The sequence below is a fragment of the Pholcus phalangioides genome, unplaced genomic scaffold (assembly GCF_987345545.1).
Source record: "Pholcus phalangioides strain wild (caught in Gottingen) unplaced genomic scaffold, Ppha-v1.0 ptg000015l_1, whole genome shotgun sequence".
NCBI classification, from domain to species: domain Eukaryota; kingdom Metazoa; phylum Arthropoda; class Arachnida; order Araneae; family Pholcidae; genus Pholcus; species Pholcus phalangioides.
The window spans coordinates 70,662,440-70,682,358 of record NW_028301608.1 but is presented as its reverse complement, the minus strand read 5'-3'; the positions used below and the strand labels follow the sequence as shown (position 1 = coordinate 70,682,358).

Below are 19,919 nucleotides of genomic sequence, written 5' to 3'. Positions count from 1 at the left end.
TGGCACAGTGATAGCAACCTTTGACAAAGAACGTTCATTTCCTACGACATGGACTTCATCATTTCATTCCTCAGCATGAAAAACCGGTCTCTCTCAGCTACCTCTGCCCTTTTCCCATCACAGACTCTTGTGAACAGGAGGGTTATTTCATCTAAATGCTTGCAGAACTCACCATTGAAGACCTTGCTTCCAATAGGCGACATAGGGCACTCGTCCGTCATCTTGATCTCAACCCTAACTATTCCAGTATATGTATATTAAACACTACTTTACTAAAAAAAAAAGAATGTGAAAGCACAAAAACAACGGCAAAAAGTATATAAATTAATTAAAATTATAGCGCTCAAGGAAAAAAAAAATCTTAGGCAGAATCATTAATTGTAATCTACAACATTTGTCTATATTATTTGGCAATATATCAATGATTACCAGCTAAATTGAAACCAATTACGCGAATTTTGTAAATAGGATTTGGTAGAAAAGTAGGACAAAACTGAGAAAGTGGGACATTTTACTAAAAAGTAGGAAAAGTAGAACGAGTGGGAGCCCTGAGAATTTCATCTTATCCTCACCAAAATGAAACATTTTATCATGATTTGGCACAATGGCAGCATTAATGCCATTTTTTTGGGGGGGGGGGGGGGTCAAAGGATTTTTTCCAGGTAATTTCCCTCCCCTATAAGAAATAGGGGAAAGCAAGGATATTTTGGAATTGTTCTAAAAATTTTGGAAATGTAAGAATTTTTTCGAGAAGTACAAGAGATGTGTGAACAGGATGTGTAAATACAGGAAAAATAAATCAGAGGATGAATAAGAGAGATTACTGCACATTTTATCTATGTGATATGAGAATATCAACAAATTCAGAGGGAGGATGCAAATAAGTGCCAGTTAAAATGTTAAAATACATTATCTGGGAAAAGTAATCTCTAACATGATGTAGTATTTTAGGTAAAATGATTGAAATTTCTAAAATATTATTGCCCAATTTTAAAAAACTTTTAGAATAACTGCATATATATGCTCATACAATACATAACAAAGGACAAAAAATATGATTCATTGGCAGAAAAAATTTTCTATATGACAGGTGTTTTGTTCTTTGTAAGAGGGTAGAGTTGATAGGGAGTATATATATATATATGTTACGGTAAAAGCCCGAAGGTTTATCCTAGGTTTTACCAAGCAGTTCGGTAAAAGCTGACATTTTGTAACTTTCATAAAAATTAGTAAAAATGTGAATTTTCTAATTTTCATAAATTTTAAAGCTTGTTATTTATTGATCACAATGATCCTGATGCTAATTAAAATCATTAATTAACTACTTAGTCACTCAAATTTGTAAAAATTAGTAAAAATGAAATTCCCACGATTTTTATAAATTTTAAAGTTTGTTATTTATTAATCACAACGATCCTGATGCTAATTAAGATCAAAATTAATTAACTAATTAGTCACTCAAATTCATAAAAATTAGTAAAAATGAAATTTCTATGATTTTCATAAATTTTAAAGCTTGTTAAAATTATGAATTCAATCCCGATGCTGATTGAAATCATAATTAATTAATTAGTGATTCAAATTCATAAAAATTAGTAAAATTGCAAATTTTTATAAATTTGAACTTGTCTTTGAATCACGTCCATCTTTAATATTTGCCAGGAGACGAGCAGAGGGGAGAAGAAAACCAAATAGGAGCCTCAAGGGTAATCTGTCGATTCAGTACAGTTCTGTGGAGTGTAGAGGGTGTTCTTCAGATTACGATGGTATCCCCACTCTGCACCCAATAATCGTCTGAAATGATCCAGCGTATTGGTCGTTTTTTTAAGTAAGTAATGTGCGCGTGCTAAAAAAAATTAGCTTGTTTGCGAACCATATTCCTAAAATTTTGAGACCTTTTTTGGCAAATTTATTTCGTTCCCTGTTAATTTTTATAATGGGACACTTTTTCCTCTTGTTTTCCAGAGAAATTATGATTTGGATTGCTCCACTTGCAGATCATTTTGTTGTAACCATTCGGAGATGCTCTGCCAACGCAGCTGTAAATTCAGTGGGTTCCTTAGCAGAAACCAAGAGAAGGTAGTCATCGGCAAAGGCTTGTGCTGTGACCCTCGGGGCCCATTGGAGTTGAAGTAATGACTCGAATACAGTATTCCAAAAAGCCGTTCCACTACATGAGCACTGGGGGCAACCTTAAACCTACGTTTTGGATGCTGGTGCTGTACTTGTGTTAAGAGTTATGGTGCGTACCGAGAAAATGTCCTACAAAATTTTTCTTAGCTGAAGAGGAATAGAGATATTTCGAAAGTTATTAGCTATGGCCTAATGACGCACATAATTGAAAGCTCTTTTAATGTCGAGGGAGATAACAGCTCTGAGTAAATGTTCCTTCCCCCTATTCTCAATCTGTTCCATTAGATGATGAAGGGCATCATTTGTTGAGCGACCCATACGAAAACTAAATTGAAGAGGATGAAGGAGGACGTCCCGCTCAACATAGTAGGAGAATCTTTGTATAAGAAGTTTTCCGAGCACCTTTCCCAAATTGGAAGTCAGCGTAATGGGACGAAGTACTTAAATCATAGGTTGCCGAATTGTGACTGAAGTCTTTAAAGTGTGTTTTATCTTTAAGAACAGAGTTTTAATCTTTAAAGAACTGAGAGTAAATTTTTTTGCCTAGAAATCTTTGTGAACCTCTTAAAGTTTCTCCCATCTTTTCTGAATAACCCGGTATTATTCTCAAGACCTCATGTTCCTCAAATAGTGGCTACGCAAGAGGGCTGTCCAGATGGTCGTTTTGGATCAGTATTGATGTACACACCGCTGGGAAAAGGCTTGCTGGATGTTGCTCTGCTATATCTTTTGGTGTGGAGCTGGACTGCACTGGAACTTGCATCTGCGTTCACCTGGGCCGAAATACTGCCTTATAGGGCATATGCCGCAGTAGCTTGCGTGCAGAGCCTATTCCTGGAGCCGGATTTGGTTTGCATTACTGCTCGCTTGAAAAGTGCTCGAGCCCTTCAAAATGAGGCCATAGTGCCACGGATATACTATCCAGTCCTCTTCATACGGTTTAGTTTTCTCTCGATGGCCCGTACTTGCCTTTTTTGTGATTTTGAGCTCCTCCGTCCTCCATTTGATACCCTTAGGGTGTGAGGGGTTGTTTTTACAATCTGAAATAGTCTTGCAGTTAATTTTTATTACTTCCATCAGTCTTGTGGCATGCTGCTGTAGCTGGTTTTGATCGGTAATCTGTATCAGCTCCTCCTGAAATATCTCTGAAGTACCGCATGCATACTCCCTTGAAAACAACTTAATCTTCTTTGTGTGGTGTGAAACTTCTATGGTGTGGTTGGTAGAGAGTAAAGCAAATCCTTTCTAATATTGAGACAGATCCTTTTAAATATTGAGACAAATCCTTTTAAATATTGAGACAAATCCTTTTAAATATTGAGACAAATCCTTTTAAATATTGAGACAAATCCTTTTAAATATTGAGACAAATCCTTTTAAATATTGAGACAAATCCTTTTAAATATTGAGACAAATCCTTTTAAATATTGAGACAAATCCTTTTAAATATTGAAACAAATCCTTTTAAATATTGAGACAAATCCTTTTAACTATTGAGACACATATTTGTGCGTGCTCGCTTATACTTTTTAAACCGAGCATGACTCAGGTATATCGCCATGGGCAATTAGGTAATTTACCACCTAATGATTTGTGCCGGAAGCCGATCGTCGCCAAATTTTTCACATATACCAAACCGGACCGGGATTGAACCGTAGGCTACTTTAAAAGTTCGTCAGAGTTGGGCAAATACCCGAAATGGGCAAAAAATCATAGGGCAACAATGGTTACTGTGCCCCAACAGTCACTTTTAGAATGTTTTCGCTCGCTTATGCTGTCCACTCGCTCATTTTTTCTTTCATGTGTTCTTCGGAGGCTTTAGCCAAGGAGCGTTCAACACATGGCCTACTGGCCAAACTTTTTTGCTGTGGCCCGCTGACAAAAAATCTTACATAGTTACAGAATTTATGGAAAAGCTTGGAAAAAACCCCTTGATGAAGGAGAGAGAATTCCACCTGTGATCAGTTTTTATTTTTTATATTGTTCATTATGGAAAAATTTGACTCGCTCGAATATGTGAATTTGAGAACGAAAGAAGTATTGTGCTTGTTTGGTATTATTTCAAATCTGTAGACAAGCGTGAGTGGTTTGCCAAATAAAAGCTGTGACATCTTTGCAAACTCTTTTACTGAATGCTAAAAAGTTATGATAAAATGATGACAAATATGTGAGATAATTTTTCTTATTTATAGTCGTTATTATCATAATTTATCAATTAAAATACAGTAATTTCAATCATTGATTTTAATGAAGACTAAATATTAAAGTTGGCTTCATTGAAAAATCCAGAACATTTTTACGAAAAAGTCGGCATAGCAAAAGTTACGTGAAAATACGGGAATGTCCCAGAAAATACAGGACGGTCCCAAGTAGGTCACCCTACTCATACCTCCCAGTTCCGCTGCAAAAATGTCCCAAACAGAATTCAAGTCCATCAATTTAAGACTGGCACATTCTAGGAGGGAAAGAGGAGATTTAAAAAACATCACCTAGCTGAGTGTTTATTTTCCTACTTGCAAAGGCTTTCATAATATCCGAAGATGATGTCTCTCTCCACTATTACCGCGAGGGTTTTGACTGGTGGAAGATGAATCCAGGAAAGAAAAATAAAGTTCGCTTGCGGGGACCCACGTCCTCTCACTTGCCAGGTGAGCGTACTAGACCACAAAGCCAAAGAATCCTCTTTGCTTAGAGCTTGTGTGTGCTGAATGGGGCCGTACATGAACAGCCAGATCTAACTCAGGTTAAAGCTAACAATTTCTGACACTGCCACCAGATGGAAATTCATCCAAAAATGATGTCTCTCTGCTACGAAAGTTTTGACAGTAGTATGGAAGTATGGCTGTCCATGTACGGTCGCGTTCAGTGCACACGAGCTGCAAGGAAAGATTGAGATAGTCATTTCCTTTGTAGTCTACTGGTCCAGGGCGTTCACCCGGAAACTGAAAAGATGTGGGTTCGATTTCCTGCAAGGGCAGATGAATTTCCTTTCTTTCCTAAATACATATATCTTTGTATCAGCCAGCTGTGAAAAAATCCTTCGTATGAATAGCGAAAAAAGTAACATGATCCTCGGATAAAATTAAACTATCTCACAACGATCCCGGGCGGTGGATAAGCTTGAGCCGCCGCAGGGAGGGGGGGGGGACAATGCTAATAATGTAATGACTCATATGAGGCCTTTCAAAATATCTAGAAGAAAGCAAAGAGCTTCAAAACTTCTCGTAGAGTAGATGACACTGTCCAATTCCTTTTTTTGTAAAAAAGGAGTAAAAAGATATTCATACAGGATAGTTCAGACAAGTGGTTTTGATATTGAATCTGGCAGGATTTTTTTGATAACACAGGATTTCAGTTCCAAAAATTGCAGAAAATAAAATGGTACAACTCCTACCCACTGTGCTTGGAACCCACGCTGCTTAAGCAATAACAATGATTTAGAGAATAATTCTTTGAGCCAACTTTGATTGGAAATTCATTTAAGATAATTAATAGGAATAAGATTTTTGGCTATATTTCGAAAAACATTACCTGGCAAAATTACTATAAATTAAATTCAATGAATTTGCCAAGACAATCATAATCAATCATTTTTAGACTTTGTAAATTACAGTTATTACGATTAATATCACAACTGTATAATAACATATTTTTCCAAAATTGCTGATTGGTTTTGGTTGTTGGCGAGGTGAAAAAATCCCGACATGAGCTGTAATTACAGTTTACTGCCAATTACCATTAAAATATCCGGGACATGTGCACTCGATGGAGTGCGGGAAATTAGAAAAATTCATGAACTTGAATGAATAATTAGTAAATTAATTATGATTTTAATCAGCATAGGGATCGTAATGATTAATAAATGACGAAGTTTCAAATTTATAAAAACTAAAAAATTCACAATTTTACTCATTTTCACAAATTTGACTGACTAATTAGCTAATTATGATTTTAATTAACATTAAGATCATATGATTAATAAATGACAAGCTTTCAAATTTTTGAAAATTTTCAAAATTCGCATTTTTACTAGTTTTTGCTAACTTGAATGATTAATTAATTAATTAATTATGATCTTAATTAGCATCAGTATCGTTGATTAATAAATAACAAGCTTTAAAATTTATGAAAGTTGGATAATTTGCACTTTTACTCATTTTAGTCAATAATTAGTTAATTATGATTTTAATTAGCATCAGGATCGTTGTGATTAATAAATAACAAGCTTTAAAATTTATAAAAATTAGAAAATTCGTATTTTTACTTATATTAATTTTCATGAAAGTTACAAAATGTCAGCTTTTACCGTAACATATATATATATATATATATAGTTGTAGATGATTGGATTTAGAGAAACAAGTGCGCGCGCGCACACACACGCACACACACACACAAATAAATATACATATATATATATAAAGTTTTTTCTATATGCTAGAGTGTTCATCTAGAAGGCTTTGGTATGCATAATAAGTATATTGAAAAATATTGTGAGTTCATGAAGTGGCTTTCTGAACTGATGAAACAAAGTCTGGCTTGATAAACTGTGTAAAACGTTTTGCTCATCTAGCACCATTAAACTGAATTACTGATATTGTTAAAAACAGAAACTTCACCTTAAGTTCATAACACATACACATATATTTCATTATGCACTCATTTGTTATAAATTCCATAGAGGATACGAGATGAATGTGACGAGTATAGTAGTAGTTACTAATGATCTGAAATTTTGCTGCACTTCATTAACATTTTACAATTGTTTTTAGTTTATGACAACCTCCAAACAAAAAAAAAAAATATTTTCATCAAAACAGAAATATTAGCCAGGTGAGTGAATTCACACAAAACCGAATAAAAACCAACTTCTCTTTTCTTTCGCTTTTGACCGTAGACTATCTTGTCATATAAGTATTTCTTCTTCTTTGGCATCATCATGATTGCAAGTCGTTTTTCTTCTGCAAGTTGTTTCTCTTCTTCGAATTCTGAGTCTTTGGTTTTTGCCACACCTGGAGTAACCCTCATCTTTTTGACTGGATCAACACATTCGTTTGCTGGTTTCTGCCTCTTTTGTTTTTTTTGTGGAATAACTTCAGTGTCTAAGACAAAACATTAGCAAAATTATTTTCAGAAACTACATTCAAAAATGTATTTTAAAAATTCTCTTATCTTTCCAAATTAAATGTGATGGATAAGAAAAATACAGGGCATTTTCAATGTTCTGGAATTATTTTTTACCATGCGGAAGGGCTGGTAAAAAACTTTTTTTTCGAAAAAAACGCATTCGAAAATAGCATTCACATTAAAGACAGTAAAATTTCTGAAAAATCATTCAAACTTCTACTAATTAATTAAAATAAAATGTTTATTAATGTAATTAACACTATTCCCATGTAAATTAATCTACAAATATTTCTTACATTTTAACAACAACCCACTTTTGCAATTTAGTTATTTTTTTTACTTAACTCAATGAATTACTTTGTGTCTGAAAATTCTTTATATGGTTAATAATAACATTAAGGTTTTTTCTCTGGTTACTTTCAGTATGCTTAATTAGAAAGCTATTTTGCAAAAACTGATAAAATTAGATGAATATAATGTATTTAATGAAGCACAAATAATGCTGATTAATTAGCGATGATTTACAATATACGGGGTGATTATAAGTAAAGTTCTGATTTCAAAACATTTTAAAAAAAGAACTATCAGAATGATTTGAAAATTTACATGAATATTCCTAAAGCAATGGAATTTGAAATGGCAAAGTGGGAAAAATATTTTAAAATGTAAAATTAATGTCACTGTACTCATCCAACACGTAGGAAATTTGCTTGCAGAATGGAAATGATAGCCAGTCAGAGCAAAATGATGACTTAATTACTATTGCATGATTTCATAATTCATGGAAACAATACAAAAAATTAAGTAATTGAACAAATAACTACAACTTATTTAAGAAATGTTAAATATGTTGTCCACTTTGTTCTGGCTATGAGATGAAAACACAAAAATGCTTATACAGCAACAGATCAGAGTATGTCATGGTCATGATGTGGATGTGCTGGCAATTCACCAGAGTTTACAATTCGACACCTGCACATAACATTTTGGGGTATTCCCAAAGCCAAAAGTTGCAAGGGTTAAGGTCAGGTGAACTGAAGGCCAGGTGTCATGTCATCTTGTTATTGCGAAAATGGTTCTTCAGCAGCTGCTTTGCTGGTATTGCAATGTGCATCTTGACGAAAGTTGTACTATCCACACACTGATGTTGTTGAAGTGCCAAAATGATGTGGTTACACAAAATGGTATTATCCTGCTGGCCAAATACAGCATCATCTACTTGCACAATTTCGCACTTTTTTCTTTTCTTTTGCCAAAGAAATTTTCATAGCTTCAGGAGTATCCATGCAAATTTTGAAGTCATTCTGACCAGTAATTCTTATTGAATAGTTTTGGAATTAAAACTTAAATTATAATCACCCTGTATATAGCTGATTATTTTTCATAAATCTGTTACTACTATACAGTAGAACCTTGATTAAATGGGCTTAACAGTGAAAGTATAAAAAAAAATTACTATTGAATATTAAGACTAGGAGAGGAGATGTGCTACTTCTTATGTGGAAAAAAAATGAAAATGTGTGCGAGGTAATGCTACTATTAGTACATTAGTCTTTGTCCTTTAAAGACAGCTGGTGTCTATTGGATTATAGGACCACCTGCCCCTAGCATGATGGTGTCACTACTATAGCTGCTTCTTTGTGAAGGGAAAAAGAAACCATGTGAGATAATACACCACTACATTTAGATGTGTGATGCAATCCTTATTCATGAATTTGCTAAAGATATATAGATCATCAGAATGTAGCCAAAGGTTAGAAAATTTAGCAAGAATGAGAAATTTTGGCTTTTGTATATAACTTTAAATAACTAAGATACTTCATATGAAAAATATATATATATTCTGGCCACTTTTATGAGACTTTTTGAAAAAAACCACTTATAAAATCTTATGTCATTTAAAGATATACCATCAGAATGTACCCCAAGGATATAAAATGTGGTCAAAATGAAAAATTTTTTGGGTAATAATAAACCAATATGATATTTTTCAAGGAAAAAAATTATATTTAAGCAACTTTTATTTGGGTTTTTTAAAAACCACTTGGTTAAAACCAAGGTTAAACTCATGGTTAAAACCAAACAACCCTGCCACGTGGTCTTAAAAATAAAATAAAAAATTGCTCAGACTTTTTGATAGTTATGAACCTATTGCATTTTATAAAATACATTCAAACATATAACATAGTTCAGTATTTTAAGCTTAGGTTATGCTTGCTTATTTAAATGCTGTGAATAAATATTTTATTCCAGATGAATTATATTTTTATTCTGTCAATTTCAATTACAAGATTTTGGATAAAATTTTGGAGTAAGATTAGAGATGTAACTAATTCTTAGTTCTTTCTTTAAATTCATTCAATTGATTACCTTCTTCATTACCACTGCTGGAATCATCAGCAACTTCATCATTCTGTAGATCTTTGTACCTTTGGACACCTATAAATATACAATTTTTTAAATTATTTTTCAACAAAAATGCGATAACTGGTACAAATTCATGCAAAAAGACAAAAACACAAATAAATACATGAACCAGGAACATTCACTCTGTGAACCCAAAACAGACAAGCCAACTTTTTGAAATGCAGAGATTCTCCTGAGGGGGGTAACCCCCCCCCCCACGACACTCATACTCGATCAAAAAAAAAGTTCATAAAAAAAAAAATTCGGAAAAAATGTGTTTTTTTTTTAAATATAAATTAAGAAAAAGTCACACCCCCCCCCAAGGCACATTCTGCATTGCCCCTGAGAAGAATATAATTCCATGTCAGTCTTTCCATGCGGAATAGAGAAATCACATCTACATACTGTTCATAAATTGTAAGTGTTTCCTTTCGTGGATGCTATCAGTGATTGATAATCTTGGGTATATGAATTCTTAAAAGCTTTATATTTAGCTGTATATAGCTTTAAGTTTTACACTCATTGCCATAAAAATTTGCGCACCAAGAAATAATTGTGGGATCGAAACGAAAATTGGCCTGAAGGTACATGTCGGGCAGATGTGCAAATGATTAGAAATGCAGCGTGATTGCGCATTGCGTAATGACACTAGAGGGCGTTGAACTTCGTTCTCCTTGGAGTATAAAACAGGTAAGCAGAGCTTGCTGGAGTGTATTTAATCGTTTGCAAAGGAAATGCTGAGGTAGACATGCCGTCACGCCGCCGTCGAAGACCATATGAGCAGTTGTCAGAGTTCGATAGGGGAAGAATCATCGGGATGATGGAAGCTGTGTGGTCAGCTCGGCGAGTAGCTCGTCAACTAGGCCGTTCTGATTTTACTGTGAGGAGGTGTTGGGACCAGTGGACAGAAGAGACGTCATTTACACGGCAACCAAGTTCATGACGCCCTCGACAGACCAGTCGTCGAGAAGACCGTCACATCATCCGAAACGCACGCGTAGAGCCAACTGCCTCATTGGCCGCTATCCAGACACAGGCAGCAGCTTCACTACGGGCCCCTGTGTCTTCCCGAACCATCGCAAGGAGCCTGGCTGAAGGACATCTGGTATCGTGGCGCCCATTACGTGTGCTGCTGTAATGTTACCAATTGGGCCCCGTGGAAATCCGTCCTTTTATTCTAGTCATTGTTTATATATTTTGTCTCCGGTATCGACCGGCAGGATCGTGTCCGCCGATCGGCCGCCAATTTGTTATGTTTGGTTGCTAGATTCAATATTATAATGTTTACGATATTTCCTTTTCTCATGAAACTATGTAAATTAGATACAAGCTAATACCGCACCTTCAATGTTGTGATTGGTTCTTCAGTGAGGCATTGTGGGAATGCTGCTATATAAAAGCCAGCTAGAGATGCGCTGAGTTACGACTTCCTTGCTTACGACCGAATCAACGATTTATGGTGTGAGCTAGATCGTCTCATAAATACAATAGTAGTTACAATAGTAGAAGTGTGCCTTGGCACTTATCCCGTCTCATCGCACGTAGGGTTTCAACGTCGTCGTGATCCAGTGATCGGTTAGTGGCCAGACCGGCCACTCGTGAACCTTCATCTCCAGTTCGATGTGCAGTGGCTGAGCTTTCATCTTAACGTGTGTGTTTACACCAAAACCGTCTGAAGCTGGTGCCAACGAGTCTTTGGCTGTGTGACAGACATCTAGGAGTATCTACTGGACGATGTGATAACACACGTGAAAAACCTGGACACGGCGGTGAGATCGATTCATATTTTTGTTTCATTGTGACAATGAGAGAAAAGCCTAACTGTGATAATTGTGATGAAATGTTAATTAATAGTTTAACATATAAAAAGCCTAATTGTGATAACGTTGATTTAATGGTTTAACAATATAATTGAATAAATGTTATAGTTCTATCTGAACTTTGTCTATTTCATTGTTGTCATCCACTCAATGGTTACTGGGGGGAAAAATATTAAAGAAACGGGAGGTAACGAGATTACAATACGTTACACTGCCAATGACACCCACCCACCAACGCCTCCGTTTGGAGTGGTGTCAAGCACGAAGGGATTGGACTGCAACGGAATGGAACTAGGTCGTCTTCAGCGACGAATCGAGATTCAACTTGAGCAGTGATGACAATCGTGTTCGTGTGTGGAGGCCCCGTGGTGAACGCTTCAATCCTGCCTTCGCTTTACAGCGACACACCGCTCCCACAGCAACTGTGGAACGAGATGTCTCAGGACATCATACGGAACTTGCATGCCTCAATGCCCGCTCGTATCGCATCGTGCATTCGCGCTAGAGGGGGTCCAACAGAGTACTAAAACTTCTGTTCATCTGTACGTTTTTCTGCAATAAATGATCCTTTTTACTGGATTTTCTAATCACTTACTTATATCAACGTAGTACTTACGTGTGTAAAATTTCGTTTCATTTTGACGACTTCTTCTGGTGCGCAAATTTTTATGGCAATGAGGGTATATTTTCTTTCTGAAGATGTTTAATCAGAAGAAACGATTAAAAAAAAATTCAAATTACAAAGCTGCGGACGAAAAAACGTGTTTACCGCACGGCTGCTAATGGAATACAATAACGATTATACAGGAATTTTGGCAACCAAGGTCATGCTCCTGATAAATGATTGCCGATAAACGCTATGAAAACAAAGTCTTTGCAAGTTGCTTAAATGCGGTCACTGAGACTTTTTTACGGCTGTCCTCTATGGGTGTTTTCCTTAACGACGATGGTAATCATTGACGCCACGACAACGTGAAAGCTTGAGTAAAATCTAATTTTCCGCCAAAATCCGTAGAAATTTCAACAAATCTGGAGAGCGGGAGGAAGGATGAAAAATCCAGAATCTCCCGCCTAAATCGAGAGAGTTGGCAAGTCTGCAAAGGGGTTTTTGCTTACTCAATTTTTGTTTAATTACTAGTTTACATTATTAATGTAATTGTTTAAATTAATGTTTATAATAAGAAATATGGAATATTTTAATTTGGAATATGAAAAAACAAACCTGTTTTTGAAGAGAAAAGCTGAACTGGATTATATGAACAGTCATCTTCTTTTACAAATGGAGAAAGATGTGGGGGAAGAACTTCTCCAAGGAAATATGGCTGGACAGGCAGTAACTTACGATTATTAACACAATCATATATCCACTGTGGCTGCACATAGTATCTGCATAGGTAAAACATTCAACAATTTCAAATTTTTTATCAATCAATTTTTATATTAAATGACTGAAACATGAAAGCATATGAATTTATTTCAATTAAGCTAATAACATGACAAAAAAAATTTGGTAATGACATCCAAACATCTCTGTTTGCATCCTCCCAACTTACACCTTCTTACCCTCTAGAAATAATGTTTTGGATATTGAAGGAGGGGATGTAAGAATCTTATGATAGAGAAGTGAAACAAAGTGTCTATCAAATACCAAAACAAAATTGGGCAATCATCCCTTTACCCAGGGTTTGCACTATCAATCGACATAGAGACAAAATATTTCATTTGGCGAATAAATAAAGGGTCGAAATTACAAAATCTTGAGTGTGTATTCAGTTTCTTGGTCATATCAGCCATTTGACATAGTTGTTTTACCACATTCGGACTCCAGGTGATCAAAAGTAACTGCCCACTACACCTAAAGATCCAAATAGAAGCAGTTGTAACATCCCTTAATAGGCTCATGTGCCTGGTTCGAATTATCCAGTTAAAGCAGACAACAAGAAGGAAATAAACAAGTTTGTTTTGTATCACTTTAATTGCTTTATTTCACCTAGTTTTTTTGTTGTAAATGTACATTAACATTAACAGGTTAGCCTTCAATTTTTCGTTAATAACAATTTTACATTTAAGATTTGTCTTTCAGTTCAAAAATTTGAATTAACTAGATATGGTTCGCTCTCACCATGGGAAGTCCATGTTTGGCTGAATATCACCTTTCCGGTCACAGACCAGGGTAGACACGATGCAGATCCATCCAAGTTAGTACTGCCAGTTGAAGAACAAAGTTCCGGAGTTTATAGCAAATCGCAGGCAGCCAGCACCAGGCGGAGATCTTAGAGATGAGAGTCCTTGGAAACTAGTAGATCGGTGTAGACAGACTCCTCCACCAATAATCCACTCGGGGCTTCATCATCCAGAGCAGGCTGATAATGAGCTGATCAGTGCTGTAAAACCTCGTAATAGTTGTTACTTTCATTACGAAACCTTTCGTGATAAAACCAATTTTGCCAAGCCAGCCGGGAAATATGGAGAACAAGAGTTATTCAATTATAACATGATCTTTTTTAGTTTAACAACCTCAAACTGACCATTCTAAGCTAACAATCAAGTAGTTATCGCGTTAGATTGCAATGAAAAAAAGAGATTGTGGCAACGTACAGCCGGTATTTAGATCGGATTTTCATTTCATTGGTGCAAAGACCATCTACATCTAGGTCAAGCTGCACCAAAACAGATTTCTATATGAAAACACAAGACTTATTATTCCCATGTCAGAAGGTTAAACTAAGAAGCGTGAAACATAAAACATGACATGAATTGTAAAAAAAAACTATAATTTGTCGTATAAACCTATCGTTTTGATAAATTTAAAAACGTGAGATGCATTGCAATGGTCAGATAAAATGTCTGGTGAAAGATCATTCTGACCACAAGTGGTCATAAAATGATGACGATGATGCGAACAAGTAAAAGCATGAGCAATGGTCAATGGAGTTTGACAATGTGGGCAATCTGGTTGACGCTCTCGTAATAATAGATATGACTGTATGAGGTGACTGTGTCCTATGCGTAACCGGGCAAAGCAGAACTTCCTCCTTTCGGTTAGTCCTGCAACTTGAATGCCAATGGCCAGGTGTGGGCTTGATGGCATATGATTTATTATTTACTTGGTTATTCCAATGATCCTGCCAGCAGCAATGCATCACTTGTTAGAGGATTGGGAAGTGGTCACTGGCAGGGACCAAAAGATTTGTTGGCAAAGTGTGGTTATGCGTGAGTACAGACGGAAGGAATACGAAAATAATAATCGGCAAATTAACGGATTTATTTAACGGAAGCATATTGATCTCCACTGGAAATCATTGAAAATTAAAGTCCATATTACGTCTAACATATGAATACTAACAACTGATGAAACAATGCAAACATGACACTAAAACAAGAAAAACAAAATAGGATCCTGAACAGTTCATATATATACACAGACGTGCCAAATTTAGAAATCCAGAAATCTGGAGATTCTCCCGTTGGGGGGGGGGGGGGGTACTGCCCCCCCAGCACTCACAGACTCGATCAAAAAAAAAAAAATTCCAATTTTTTTTTTTTTTAATCAATTAAAAAAAGGTTACATCCCCCCCCCCAATCCCAAAGCAGGTTCTGCATTGCCCTTGAGCAGAATATAGGGAAATCACATCTACATACTGTTTATAAAATATGTTTCCTTTCGTGAATGCTATCAGTGATTCCATCTTGGGTATATGAACTCTTGAAAGCTTTATATTTTAGCTTTATTATAGCTTAAAGTTTTATATTTTTTATCTGAACACGTTTAATCAAAAGAGACAATCAAAATTCAAATTACAAAGCTGCCAACGAAAAAACGTGTTTACCGCACGGGCAGTAATGGTAACCTCTTCCAGCAAAATTTCCCTCAAAAATTTCCCTTTTGACTAAATTTTTCCCACACATTCAGGAAAATGTGCTGCCACCTAGCGGGAAAAATACGTAATCAAGTAATTTACAATAGGAAAGTTTATTGTACTGCATTAATTTCTTTATTTTTTGCAAAAATTCTTTTGTTTGATGAACTCTCAAAATTTCCCACAAATGCTAAGAAATTTCCCACTTGAGCAAATTTTGGCCAATTTTTCCCACGAGTTACTATCACTGCGCACGGCTGTTAATGGAATACAATAACGATTATACAGGAATTTAGGCAACCAAGGTCATACAAGGATGACGTCACTCTCCGCTACCATATGAAGGTTTTAACAACTGGCTGTTGCGAAAACATATTTTTGGAAAGAGAGAAAATTCAGCGGCCCCTGCGGGGAATTGAACCCACGTCCTTTCACTTTCCGGGTGAACGCCCTAGACCACTAGACTACAGAGGCACAGAATCTCTGAATATTTCCTTGGGGCTCGTGCACACTGAAAGGGACCGTACATGGACGGCCGGACCAGACTCAGGCCAAGCTCACAACTGCTGACGCTACCACCAGATGGCGACTTATACAAGGATGACGTCACTCTCCGCTACAAAGGTTTTAACAACTGGCTGTTGCGAAGATATATTTCTGGAAAGAGAGCAAAAATATCCATGTACGGTCCTTTTCAGTGTACACGAGCTCCAAGGAAAGATTGAGAGATTTGGCGCCTCTGTAGTCTAGTGGTCGAGCGGGTTCACCCGGAAAGTGAAAGGACGTGGGTTTGATTCCCCGCAGGGGCCGCTGAATTTTCTCTCTTTCCAAAAATATATTTTCACAACAGCCAGTTGTTAAAACCTTCATAACCAAAATCCTGCCCCTGACAAATTGCCTATTAAAGCTACGAAAACGAAGTCGCGTCTTCGCCAGTTGCTTGAATGCAGTCACCAGAGACTGTTTTTAAGACTGCTCGATGGAAATTACCACAGCTGTCATCTATGGGTGTTTTCCCTAATGACGACGGTAATCATTGACGAAACGGCAACGTGAAAGCTCGCGTAAAATCTAATGTTCTGCCTAAATCCGGAGAAATTTTAACAAATCCGGAGAGCGGGAAGAAGGATGAAAAATCGGGAGAGTTGGCAGGTCTGTATACATTACAAACATGTGCGATCGCATCATAATTTGCATATCGAATTGCGATTGATCCGGTTATGGCTGAGTTCATTTAGTTTGCATGAAGGAAAAATAAACCTAACAAGATTACTGTCAATGTTAGACGTTGTTCGAGCTGCAGTGTCAGCTTTCTCATTGCCCGGTATTCCTACATGTCCTGGTACCCAGTAAAATTTTACTGTGGTACCGTGATGAATGAGGTGATGCAGTTCATGAAAAATTACATGAATAAATGGATGGGTGTGAAATGTAGAGGAACACAGCACTTATAACACACTGAGAAAGTCAAAATAAACTATGCATCAGCGGTGGCGTTTGCTTCGTATATGATGCCTTAAGGATAGCATACACTTCCACCAAATAAATAGAAAATGTATCTGGTAGTTTGAAAGATGTCTCCTCACAGCAGATGTAGGCACAACCGACATGGCCAGGGCTCTTAGAGCCGTGGGTATATATGGGGAAGTACCTGTTATACCTTCCCCAGTGCCTAAAGAATATCTGTCAATAAATGACATCTGTTGTGGTGTTTCTAGGGTATTATAATAATGATAAAGACACATCTGGCGGAAACTGCTCCCATGGTGCCAATTGCTCGAATGAGACTGATGTCTATTTGTAGTTCTTCGATAAGTGTCCTCACACGAAACCTGTAAGATGGAATACATGAAGGACGAGCAGCAAAAAGTCTATAAAATGAAGAATTGAAAATGACATTATGAAGTGGATGACCTGGCAAAAACTTCATTTTGATATAATATTTCAAAGAAAGTTGTTGGCGTCTTGTTGTAATAATTGGCTCGCCACATTTAACATAAAAGACTCTCCATAGGAGATGTCGGGAAAACTCCAGAGCAAATGCGGAGAGCGAGATGATGAACTGCGTCGAGCACACTGCGATAGCTCTGAGGTGCTGACCCATATACAATTGAACTGAAGTCCAGCTTTAATCTTACTAGAGCTACATATAAGTGAAGGAGCGACTTACGGTCTGCTCCCCAGGATGTAGAAGAGATGACCTTTAAGAGGTTCGTCATCTTCATGCTAGCTCTTAGCTGGGAAATATGAGGTTTGAAAGTGAGTTTCTTGTCAAATGTGATGCCGAGGAATTTTGTGTTCTTTACAATAGGTATTTGACTACTGTTTAGAAACAATTGTGGGTCATCATGAAGGTCTCAAGGTAGACAAAAGTGCACAGCCACAGTCTTGTCAGCGGAGAAAGAGAAGCCGTTATCATGAGCCCACTTGCTAATCTTGTTAAGAGCAGTTTGTAACTGTCTCTTGGCTGACCTCATATTCACTGATTGATACGATATTAGCAGATCATCCACATAGTGCGCTAGTGACAGACATTGGGAGAAAAGAAATATTGAATGCCACAGCTTTCTCCAAAGCCTAGATTTTAGGGAAGAAAATATAAAAAAAGGATCTCTGGAAAATGAAAAAAATCTGTGACCTTCACTCAAATTTTTTGACTTTTTTGGGACTTACGTGACCTTTTTCTCATTCCATGATTTTTCAGGGACTTCGTGACTTTCCCATGTTGGTAGACATCTTAGTATATCATGTCCTGCCAGCTCTGCTTTGATTAAAAATACTCTTTAAAACTCTGAATTTATACAACCTGAGCTAAGAAATTTTTAGGTGAGAATAAATTAGTTTAATTAGTGTATTAGACAGATGCTGCACAAAAAATTTTTATATGGAATAAAATTTTAGGCAGAAAATTTAAAATATGGAAATATATATTTTATACACAGTAATTATAATTCAACATATACTACACATTAATCTACCTGAAAGTGTTTAACTTATTTATCAGGTTAAAAAAAAAAACTATTTAAAAAAGTTGGCAATAAGTTTTTCACTGTTTCTGAGGTCAAAAATCTTGATAGAAGTTCTATCCACACACTGATGCTGTGGAAGTGCCGAAATGATGTGGTTACACAAAATAGATTATACTGCTGGCCAAGTACAGCATCGTCTACTTGCACATTTTGCACTTTTTTCTTTTGCGAAAGAAACGTCCATTACTTCAGGAGTATCCATGTAAATTTTGAAGTCATTCCGATCAATACTTATTGTATAGTTTTGAATCAAAACTTTAATTATAATCACCCAGTATATAGCTGATTATTTTTCATAAATCTGTTAGTACTATACAGTAGAACCTTGATTAACTGGGCTTAACAGTGTGTGTGTGAAAGTATAAAAAAAACAACTATTAAATATTAAGACTGGGAGATATACAGTAGGAGATGTTCATTTTCTTTCCCGTAAGACGTAACATGTATGTGAGGTAATGTAACAACTAGTACACTAGTCTTTGTCCTTTAAGGACAGCTGGTGTCTATTGGATTATAGGACCACCTGCCCCTAGTATGATGGTGTCACTACTATAGCTGCTTCTTTGTGAAGGGAAAAAGAAACCATGTGAGATAATACACCACTACATTTAGATGTGTGATGCAATCCTTATTCATGAATTTGCTTAAGATAGAGAGAGCATCAGAATGTAGCCAAAGGTTACAAAATGTTGTAAGAATGAGAAATTTTGTATATAACTTTATATAACTAAGATACTTCATATGAAAAATATATATATATTCTGGCCACTTTTATGAGACTTTTTGAAAAAAACCACTTATAAAATCTTATGTCATTTACAGATATACCATCAGAATGCACGATACAGTACCCCAAGGATACAAAATGTGGTAAAAATGAAACATTTTGGCTAATAATGAACTAATATGATATTTTTCAAGGAAAAAAAAATGATATTTAGGCTACTTTTATTTGATTTTTTGAAAAAAACCACTTGGTTAAAACAACCCTGCCACTGACATCATTCATACAAGTACCGGAACTAGAGGACCGAGGGGGGGGGGGTGCAACTGCCCCGGGTGGAAATTTTTAGGTGAACACCGTTATAAAATTATCGAATTCCGAATTGGTGGGGGCGGCAAGACAATACAAAAATCCTAGTTATGGCCCTGCGTCACATACTCCCTCCAGTAATATAAGCTCAATGGATTTCATCGCCGATTCACCCATTGAAGCACAGCTTGCATTTGGCGGCATTTTGTCTGGCACACCAATCTTGATAGAAGGGATTTTTCAGCCACATAAGTAATTAAAAGTACATACACTTGCTACTCATTTTTTGTTTTCTTTCTTTAAAGAACCTTGTACAAAAAAAAAGCACTTTACATCACTCATAAATATTTTGTTGACAGCATGGGCGGAGAAACGGGTGGGGGGGGGGCAGGGTGGAAGGTGAAATTGACTGATCTAATGTATATATGCACATATGAATTGACATCATCATCGTGCCCCCCCCCAGACTTCCAAGTCATTGATTTCTCAAGTCCTCCAGAAATAATACCTA

General features: G+C 36.3%; 1 protein-coding gene across 2 annotated transcripts in view; it reads right to left on the bottom strand.

The window, feature by feature from the left end:
• Positions 1-19,919, bottom strand: part of LOC149076634 (pescadillo homolog) — a 270,201-nt gene that overhangs the window by 17,341 nt on the left and 232,941 nt on the right. For both annotated transcript variants that reach the window (XM_089244245.1, XM_089244246.1), the window contains exons 12-14: positions 12,709-12,872; positions 9,631-9,699; positions 7,003-7,235 (exon numbers count right to left, since the gene is read on the bottom strand). In XM_089244245.1, the coding sequence (XP_089100371.1) occupies positions 7,003-7,235; positions 9,631-9,699; positions 12,709-12,872 (466 nt within the window). The remainder of the gene's footprint in view (positions 1-7,002; positions 7,236-9,630; positions 9,700-12,708; positions 12,873-19,919) is intronic.